Below are 10,018 nucleotides of genomic sequence, written 5' to 3' on the forward strand. Positions count from 1 at the left end.
TCCATTCGGTTCGCACAGCCAAAAAGTTTTTCACTGGGTCTCCAAGAAAATATGAGATTGTATCAATAATTATGTACAAAAAAATATGAGAACATCTTCTGGTTTCGAAGGAATTGCACGTATAGAAATACAAAAAAGAGTTCATCTTATTCAGGTAATAATCCATGTTGGATTCCTCAATTTATTAATAGAGGGTCGAAGACGAGGAATCGAAGAATTACAAATCAATGTGCAAAAAGAGTGAATTCGACGAATCGACAACTTAACATTGCTATCACAAGAGTTGAAAAACCTTATGGACAACCTAATATTCTAGCAGAAAACATAGCTGAAAAAATATGTCACAAAATACATAGCAGAATAAATATGCTCATTTATTAGAAAATTGTTAATTAGTGGCTGCACTCTATGTGAGGTAAATAATAGTAATAAATTGTAATTTGGAATTGTGGATTAATCATTTGAGATGGCTAATGATTGGCTGGCGGAAATTATTAGCCACATCTAATTATAGGCTGACATCATTTGTTAGCCACAATTCAAACAAATCAGATATTGACACAAAATGTAACAGAAACAGAGTAAACAAAATACATTCCATTAGAAAACATATAAAATATATGTATAAATCCAAAAATATATTTTGACACAGAAAATTAGTCTATCGATAGAAATAATGTCAAAAATCTTCATAAATATTCTAGAAAATTCATAAAATGTAAAATTTCATTCTAAAAATATAATACAGACCTGAAAGTTTCTAATAAATTTAAAAATAGTTTTTAACAAAATCGATGTCAAATGATTGGGTTAAAGACCTGAAAATGAATAAAAATTAGAAGTTTCATTCTAACAATATAATAATCAATTTTAAATTTTAATAGCATGCATTTATGATCTTTTCGCTGAAAAAAGTAGATAAAATATATTATTATCGTCCCACGGACATTACTACTGAAAATCTCATTTTCATTTGTGATTATCATCTCTTAGACATGACTCACACTCTTCTATACAAAATGAAAGTTCTTCACTAGTTATGGTGGGATGTGTTTCTTGCCTCTGCTTATATGATCAATTTCGTGTGTCTCTCCTCTCAATGGCAAGGTTCCCCTTCATCTCCACCTCAATTGTGAGCTCTTCTCTGTACCTCTGGTGTTAAGGTGTGTGCCCTTCATCCATGATGATGTGTCCAATACATCCAAATTAGCTCTTTCATCCCATAAAGTGTGTTTCATGGCTACTCAAGTACTTGGAAATATTGTCATGTATACCTATCAGATATGCTGATGTCACATTCTTTGAGTCCACACACTTATTGCAAGATTCACCATCACCTCTCGCTCCTCCCACACCTACACCTTCTATGCCTTCACTATTTGCTATCTGTCTAAAATTACTCTAACCTCCTCTTCTATTAGTTGAGGGTCCTTGACCTACTCTATTCTTCCTCTCCCTTATCATTTCCCCCTCCAGAGTATTTATTGATGCCTACTCTCGCTCAGCTCTCTGCGGCTTCACTCTATGATCAGGTAATTTACAACCAAGTCTGATGCAGATTACACTGCCCTCAGACGATCTCTAACTACACATTGCTCTTTAGAATTGTACCTGTTCATGTTATCTTCAACCCATTTCATATGTTGTATGCTATGACAATTCATCAAGTCTACGGAAGGCAGCTTTCTACTTAGAGTATGCAGCTCTCATCCAACGGGGGACACATGTGATGGTCCCTTGACTTGTCAATATTAACATTGTTATTAGCCGATGGGTTTTTATCCTCAAGTGTAATTTAGATGGGTTTAATCAATCATCACAAGGCATGTTTCTGGCTTTAGGATTTTATCAACAACATTATGGTGATTACAAGTAACCTTGTCCCTAGTGGTTTGCCTTATTTACTCTATAATTTTCATTATGATTCAGGGAGAATTTAACACATTGTAACACCATTGGCATAGAAAGTTATTTTATTGTCCCTTTTGTGTAGGCCTTAAAGTGTTGTGACCTCACCATCACAACCTAGATGATATTTCTTATTTGGATTTGATAATGGTATCACATTAAATCAGTTCTTTTGGACAAGTGCACGGGGTAACACTAGAACCATATCAACGCTATAGACTGTCCAGTCATCTGGATCGCAATAGCCTTCGACAGATGCCTGATGACGGATTATGATAATATTATTTGTAAGCTTCGTGGACAGACGACGATCCATCATCCGTTGTCAGCAGTCATTCATCATGACCTTGAACAAGCAACAGAACAAAAAGCATCCATGCCGTACATTACGTCCTGTTCCACTCCGTCATCAGGCACCGGCAATTATCTCAAGGTTTACAATCATCCTCCGCCCGTCCAATCAAAGTGCAGAATTAACGACGGACGACGGATTACTAAAGATGGATGACGAAAGATGAACAATGGATCACGGATGACGAATGATGGATAGCAGAAGGCAGATGACAGATGAAGAAAGATCGATGACGGATGACGGATGGCGGATGACGGATGACGGATGACGAAGGGCGGATGACAGATCACGAAAGATGGATGATAAAAGGCAGATGACGGATGAGGAAAGATCAATGACGGTGGCGGCTGACGGATGACGAAAGATGGATGACGAAAGGCGGATGACGGATGAGGAAAGATCAATGACGGATGGCGGCTGATGGATGATGAAAGATGGATGACGGATGGCGGATGACAGATCACGAAAGATGGATGATAAAAGGCAGATGACAGATGAGGAGATATCAATGATGGATGACGACTGACCGATGACGAAAGATTGATGACGAAAGGCGGATGACAGATGACGAAAGATAGATGACGGATGGCGGCTGACGGATGACGAAAGACGGATGATGAAATATGGATGACGGTCCGAATTACTGTCCCGTCCGTCATATAACAGACCCGGCATCCGTCCCGGGCCTCTTTAGTAACCCTACTCTGTTGTGTGTAGAACAAAAGCGTGAAGAGAGTCAACCGTAGTGAAGAACAGCCCAGCGGAAGAAAAGCGGCGGAGTAAATCGAAGAAGATGGACAAGAGTATGTTGGGAGATCTGGATAGTCTTCCTGAGGAAGACAAGATCAAGATGGCTAGGATGATCGATCAGCTACAGGTCACCGATAGGTTGGTTTGCGACTAATTTCGTCGTTGTTTGCTCATTTTATTCTGCATTTTGATTATCATATTATGAAGCATTTCTTGGGTTGAATTTTTTTCTCCGTCGGATCTACATTTGGGTTGACCTACAAACTGCGAGAAGTGGGTTCATGTCTTTTAGTCTTCTGAATTTGTCTGCAACTCCCTCCGAATTTTATTTTTTTTGACTTTTTTGGTGGTTATGAACTTTCATCCTCTAGGTCTACTGTCGCACACACGTATTGTTTAATGAAATCATAAATAAATGCCGTGCTGATGCCTTTTTGGTTGTGTGTTTACTCCATCTTCATAGTATTGTGAAGCTGAATTCAGATCAGGGAATTACGGTTAATCAACTCTTGGGCAGTAATGATTCAGCGTGATACATTTTTTTTAACCAGATGGAGGCCATAAATGGATAGGTTAAATGATGATAGGTGCCTATTTTCTTGGGGGCTTGCAGGTTTCATTGTCAAATAACGTTTACATAACCATCTCATTTGCCTATTTTATTACTCTTAATACTTATGCTAGAGGATTTTTGGAGCAAATCGACGTAAAGAAGATTCGAATTTCTCTGTTATTTTCCGTCCACTTGAATTCAAGACTAGTAGTTCTCGAACTTCAATTATTTTATTTCCCACAAAAGGAGCGGCATGACTATTTATGTGTTTTATGCATGTTACGAGATCCCCCTCGATGATCCATGGATTGGTCAACCATGGAAAGTGCAATTCGGCACTTCATATTCCAATTTCATGTGTTGAGTTCATTTGTTTGTTGAATGATGATTACAGGAATGGTGTATGATCATTCATTCATCTTGTATTTCCTGCTTGGAAAACCTGTGTTCTCATTCAACTATTTCTCAAGTAAATGTTACTATCGAGTTTATTACCCCTGAAAAGTATTTCTTTATTTGCTCTTTTTTGGATTGGTGCTGGTTTGTTTTTAGTGAGAGAAAGTTCTTCTTTGCAGTCTTGGCTTCATCTGTGCTAGGAATTTAGAGCTTATTTAGATGAAAGTTGGATTATCCATTTCGCTGAATTTCTTTCAATTTACTTTTCTCTCGCTTCTCTCGTTGAAAGTCCTTGCTATGTTTTTGAACTGAAGCTTATATTGTCATATCATAACTAGAAATAGAAACGATTCTTTGTAATATGGTGATTCAGACACATTATCATTTCTATTATAATTGGTTCATCAATTGATATGTTTATAAATATATAAATTTTGTTTTCACGTTTAGCATCATAAATGTTGAGGATCTTATCAAATTCTTGCATCGGCAGCTTGAGGATGTACAACTCCCTTGTGGAGATGTGCTTCACAGACTGTGTAGATACCTTCAGGCGTAAAACCCTTGATAAGCAGGAGGAGACCTGCATCCGCCGATGCGCTGAGAAGTTCTTGAAGCATTCCATGAGGGTGGGCATGAGATTTGCGGAGCTCAACCAGGGTGCCGCCACCCCAGATTAATCACCATTCGTTCTTTACTAATCAGCTTATATACATTTCCTAATGTTGTCCTCTCAGATATCAGTTAAGGCTGTTCTATTGTTCCCTTTCTTTTCCTCAATTTGGTGTAATTTTTGATATTATATATGGGTTTTCTGCAAGGTAAATTGTGGATAAAAAATCAAGTAAAATATGTTTTATTTAATAAAAATGAAAATAAGACTGTGGATATGAGTCCCCATTTATGCAATCTGGTTGTATCTATCAGTGATGAACAGACTGTAGGGAATCTAAATCAAGTTTCCAGGCCAGATCAAGTTTGCTGGATGTAAGAAATGACATGTCGTTGCAAGCATAATGTCTGATCTCAAAAAGAGTGCAAGATGTCACCAGAGGAAGAAAAACAGTTAAGGTGGGTCGAGTGGGTTGGGTTAGCCTGCGACCCAATGTGCTTATTTGGTGATTTTTGTGCTCTTTCCTTGATACTTTTAGCCCACTAGTTATATAATTAAATAATATTATATGCTGTGTTTATTGGTGTAAATATCGGGTGGTCATCGTTTTGTTGGGCGATTTACCCTTTCAATTTCTCAACTAAAAATTATTCTATGTTGTATAGTTTTCAAAGTTAATTTCAATTAATAGGATGTTAAAATATAATATTGATTTATTGGAACTATAAATAAATTAGGTTAGAAAAATGGTATTGTCTAAAAAAACTTATTTACAAATTAACTGATTTCTGGATAAAATGAAAGTAAAGACAAGAAAATGATATAAACAATGAAAAAAATGGTTGATATGTAGCCATTAAATAAATGAATTTCTTCAAATGATTTTGTGATGTGCAGTGAGTCTGTGTATATGTGGGTAAGGGTATGCGGGTGGGTGTGTGTCTATGTGCACAAGTGTGCCTGTGTGGGTGTGTGTGGAAGTGTGTATGAACGGTTGTGTGTGTATCTGAGAGGGAGAGGGAGGGACACAGAGTCCAGCGGGCGAGGGATGTAGAGAGAGAGGACATAGGGTTTTAAAAGAAGTCTTTTTAAAAAAGCCTCATCCTACCCCATTGTGACATGTCGTCGCATGGTCAAATCTGGAGATAAGAACAATCCTTGGATCGAATGTGTGACAGCATCAATGCTTAGGCAGCCTTTGCTTGTGCAGTGGAAGTCTCTTTGGACTGCTTTAGATTGCTTGGGGGTTAAGGAGAGAAGGTAGGGCTAGGCCCTTAGCATCAAAGGGACATCGTATTATGATAACCAATATTACATCAGAGGCCATAATATTACATGAGGGAAGACCAAGGATGATACTAAAGTAATGAGACAGGGTGCAACACGCGTCGTCGTGTTGTGGTGCCCTCTGCGTTGAGGCTCACTGCCATGCACAGGTGCGTGCAGGCACCGTCATCAAAAGCATACCCCCGGGCCGGGCGCCTTGCACCGATGGGTCATGACCCTCGGCGCATCTGCTGATCGGTCTTACCATATGCCCCTATGTCCAACTGCAGCACCCTAATGCTCGGTCCCAGCCTTAACACTCCATGCACCCGCATGCCTGTGGTATTGATAGTCTGTGCGCACAATGCTATTGATAATCTGGGAACTAGGGTTCTTGGTTATTGATACTAAGTATCACTAACCTAGGCCGATTGAGAAGTTCCCTAGATTTATCAATAAATTTATATTCCACACTGATAGGGGAGTGAGAGTCGAACCACAGAGAGAAACTAAACCAAATTTGAGTGGATTTATGCTAAAAATGGGTGTGTAAGAATTCTATGAATTATGTTCAATTTTATTTTGATTAAATGAAGTGTAAACAATAATAAATTATGAATTTACGCATTTAAATGATTTTTAATGAGTGTAAAAAAGTTCAGGTTAAGTTCAGAACATGTTTTAATGATTTTTGGTTATTTTATTGATTTTTTATCCAATTTAATTCATCGTAATCAAATCGGGGAAAAAATTCAGAAGAAACTAGACTTGTTCTTATTGAACAAATCTTGGTCGAAAAGGAAATTTATCCAAGATTTGCAAGATTATGTTTCACCCCACACTTGGGTGTTGTGAATGGAATTGGGTGTGTTCTTGGACCAAGAACACCCAATTCCCACATGGCAGGTGATCTAGAGAGACAAAGAACCCTAATCTTGATTTCTACCACAAGAAATCAAGATTAGCCAAGGAGAAGGGTAGAGAAAGAAAGAATTGCCTTACCTGGCTGGTAGACCTCTCCTTCCACCTCCACAAGCTATGGACGCTTCTAACTTCTTGGATCCTTTGGCAGCTCCAATGTAGAAAGAGAGAGGAGGGAACCCTTGGGGAGGGAGTAGAGAGAGAAGGACTTCTCTCTCCCTTCTAGGCCTTGTCAGCTCACCTTCCACTTTGCCCTCACTAACTCTTAGACTTCATGAGAGAGAGCAAGAAAAGAATCAACTCACCCTTTCACTAAAATTCCAAATAAAAATTCAGGATGTCTTTTACAAAGGAGTTTAAATCATTTATAGGCATGCCTTAGATAATGGATCAATTTGATGGGTGAGATTTGGGCCAAGCCCATATGCCCATTAGTGGCCTTCTAGAAAAGTTGAATACTTTTAAATGGTGTCTTGGAGTTCCTTCTTGGGTTTTCTTTCAAGAGGGAGGCCAATTAGTCCAATGAAATCCCCTTGGCCGTATGAAGAGTCCTTTGATCCTTTCATAAATGCAATTTTCCTATCCTGAAAATGGTCCAAGATTCTTCAAAGAAGCGGGTTAGATTCAGCCCACTTGGTTGATTGGCCAAGTGGGTCACATTAAGTACAAAAAAAACTATATTTTTATACTATTCAAAAGATGAATATATATGGAGAGTTCTAATGTGATATTTCACTAAATGCACATGCTCCAAGTCAGGATTCAATATGAAATGTGAATAAAATGTGCATTAGTAAACTCTTATTTAATACCTTTATATTGAGTTATCAGCTACTAGCCTATTGCACAGCTTGCATGGCCTGCCTGCGCACATGAAGTTTAGTGCCCACACCCACGTGTCCTCAGTGGCCTGTGTGTGCAGCCTGCCCTAATCCGCCATGCTACCGTGCCGGCGAGCACGATCACCAAGTGGGCATTGGCTATAAAGATCAGGGTCGAGTGTCGCCACATGTGACGCGTGCAATAATGAGTCCAAGTATGATGGCAACATTCATGCTGCAAACTCAATCTCCAATTATGAGTCCAAGTATGGAGGCATATCCTCATTAGTTAGCACGCAGGCCGCTCTGTAGGAATTCCGCCTACTTTTGGGCCTTACACTAGTAAATATTGATGGGTTGGGAAGTACTCAATCAACATGCACCCTAATCTGGTCAGCACAACCAAGTGTGGAGCAACTAAGGGTCCTAACCAAGGAGGCAAGTCAAAGGTTTGGTAAAATTTGGTTTGAGTTAGCAGACCATGAACCCTGACCAGGAGAGCAAATGTGGCTCTACCATAGAATCATGATCAAGGTAATTTGTGACACATTTGGTTCAAAGAAAGCAAATTAGCAGTGGCAATTGGGCTTCACAACCTAATCAAAAAACATATTGCGATATACATTCTCATGATTTGAGGATTATTTGAAGGGCCTTCAAGTAAGTTCTTTTAATGATTTTATTTTTCTTTGAGACAATCAACTATATTCTACCATTTTATAAATGGAGAACTATAAAGGGTATGCATTGCATGCTAATATAATGTTAAATGAAATATTTTCAGAAGGTTACCAAAGTTCTCACAGAGATCAGAACATTTACTTTGACATAAAGCCTGATTGTGGACCTTTATTGACCTTGGTCAAAGAATTTAATAATTAATTTTGAAATAGAGCAATGTACAGCATAGGCAGTGGGCAGCACTAGACATGGGTATACTAGGCAAGATACCATTGAATGGTGATACGAGATGAGAAGATAGAGCTATGATATTGTTTTGGTGAGAACCACTAGATGAGGAAGTTAACAAAATTTTATTAATGCACAATATGACTCACAAGCCAATTTCGCATTCTACATCATTTCAAATTTATGAAAAACAGTTATATACTCTAAATTGACATCCAATGTTAAAAATAAATTCTAAGAATATCTGAAGTGGTAACTAGATTACTATGAGATTACATAAAGTGATTACATATTCGTAATGTGTATCATAAACATTATTAATTTATATGATATTCAAGGACAAAAAATCATGTATATAGAATAGCATTATCTGCATATACTCAAGTGATGATTATGGTTTTTGTACATATGACTGGTTTATGTGGAAACTCTAAGCATGTAAATTGGTTCATCCTAGGAATATATTTCACTCTGATGCTACATGTGAAATCCCTGCATGGTATATTGCCTAACTATCAAATTTGAGTTAATTCATGTCTACTTGTATAAAAGGTCCTCAAACCTGAGACTCCAAGGACATTCATGTATGAAAGATTATGATTTAACTATGACATATACATCCCTAATCAAGGGACTCCAAATAGCCATACATGAGATACAATAAAAAGTCTACAAGGGTGATGGTGTTGCCAAAGTGTGATTGTTCGTCCTTAGCTTGAGAGGAGACATTGTTTCAAGAAAATCATTTTTTCATGGCTAATGGTGTCAACATATTAAAAATTATTAACAATGATTTCTCGATGCATTTAAGATGTATTTACAAGATGATTTAGTACATGTCATGATAACTGCTAATAGAAAGGTTATATGAACAAGATTGTGAAACTCTTTAAAACTTGTAGAAAAAAAATTGAATTACATCTACATATCTAAGGTATGGTTATATAGTCAATGTCATTTGCGTGTGCTGAAGTATGGTTATTTTCATGATATCATAATATTATGATTAATTGTATTGAGAATATATTACCTAAACAATCCTACTCATAAGATACTTGTAGGGTACTCAAAGGATATTCAAGAAGATATGTAGAGAGAAAACATTATCCTATCTTTATCATATGATGCAGAGAGGTAATGTTCAGTCCTAAGGCTTTTAGCTGGATGTAAAAAATGTGCTTCTGCAGTTGAAGACTTGAAATAGAACCAAAACTTGTATCTTCAAAATGATGAATCAAATCACTTGGGCGAAGATTGTATCCAGGATTTCTCGGGTCCTCAAGTGAGATGTGTCAAGCTGCTCAAGAGTTCAGCCTCTAGGTATATCCACATGATCCTTGGCATGCTGAATATCCTCCTTTACCTTCATGAGCTCATTACACACTTTGTTGTCACTATTACGTTGTCCCAATCACATCAAAAATGGAGAGAACCTGAGGCGATAAGGGAGAAGAATAGAAATCACTCTAAACCATTCTGGCCTGGGTAAATTTCATTCTAGGGTATTTTTCATAAAAACTCCCAAACTT

The 10,018-nt window shown here is 37.7% G+C and overlaps 1 protein-coding gene across 1 annotated transcript; it reads left to right on the forward strand.

Annotated features, from left to right (window-relative positions):
• The first annotated feature begins 2,968 nt into the window (after positions 1-2,968).
• TIM9 (Tim10/DDP family zinc finger protein) lies at positions 2,969-4,779 on the forward strand. The gene is made up of 2 exons (XM_078590825.1): positions 2,969-3,148; positions 4,453-4,779. Exons 1-2 carry the CDS (start codon positions 3,054-3,056, stop codon positions 4,637-4,639), a joined length of 282 nt encoding a protein of 93 aa, XP_078446951.1. The 5' UTR covers positions 2,969-3,053; the 3' UTR covers positions 4,640-4,779.
• The last annotated feature ends 5,239 nt before the right edge of the window (positions 4,780-10,018 follow it).

This window comes from Wolffia australiana, chromosome 19 (assembly GCF_029677425.1).
Source record: "Wolffia australiana isolate 7733 chromosome 19, ASM2967742v1".
Classification (NCBI taxonomy): Eukaryota; Viridiplantae; Streptophyta; class Magnoliopsida; order Alismatales; family Araceae; genus Wolffia; species Wolffia australiana.

Excerpts from the sequence above, each read along its gene's own strand:
- TIM9 (XM_078590825.1), top strand. The coding sequence starts at position 3,054 with ATGGACAAGAGTATGTTGGGAGATCTGGATAGTCTTCCTGAGGAAGAC. Across the intron at positions 3,149-4,452 it reads CAGCTACAGGTCACCGATAG|CTTGAGGATGTACAACTCCC; the intron begins GTTGGTTTGCGA and ends TTGCATCGGCAG.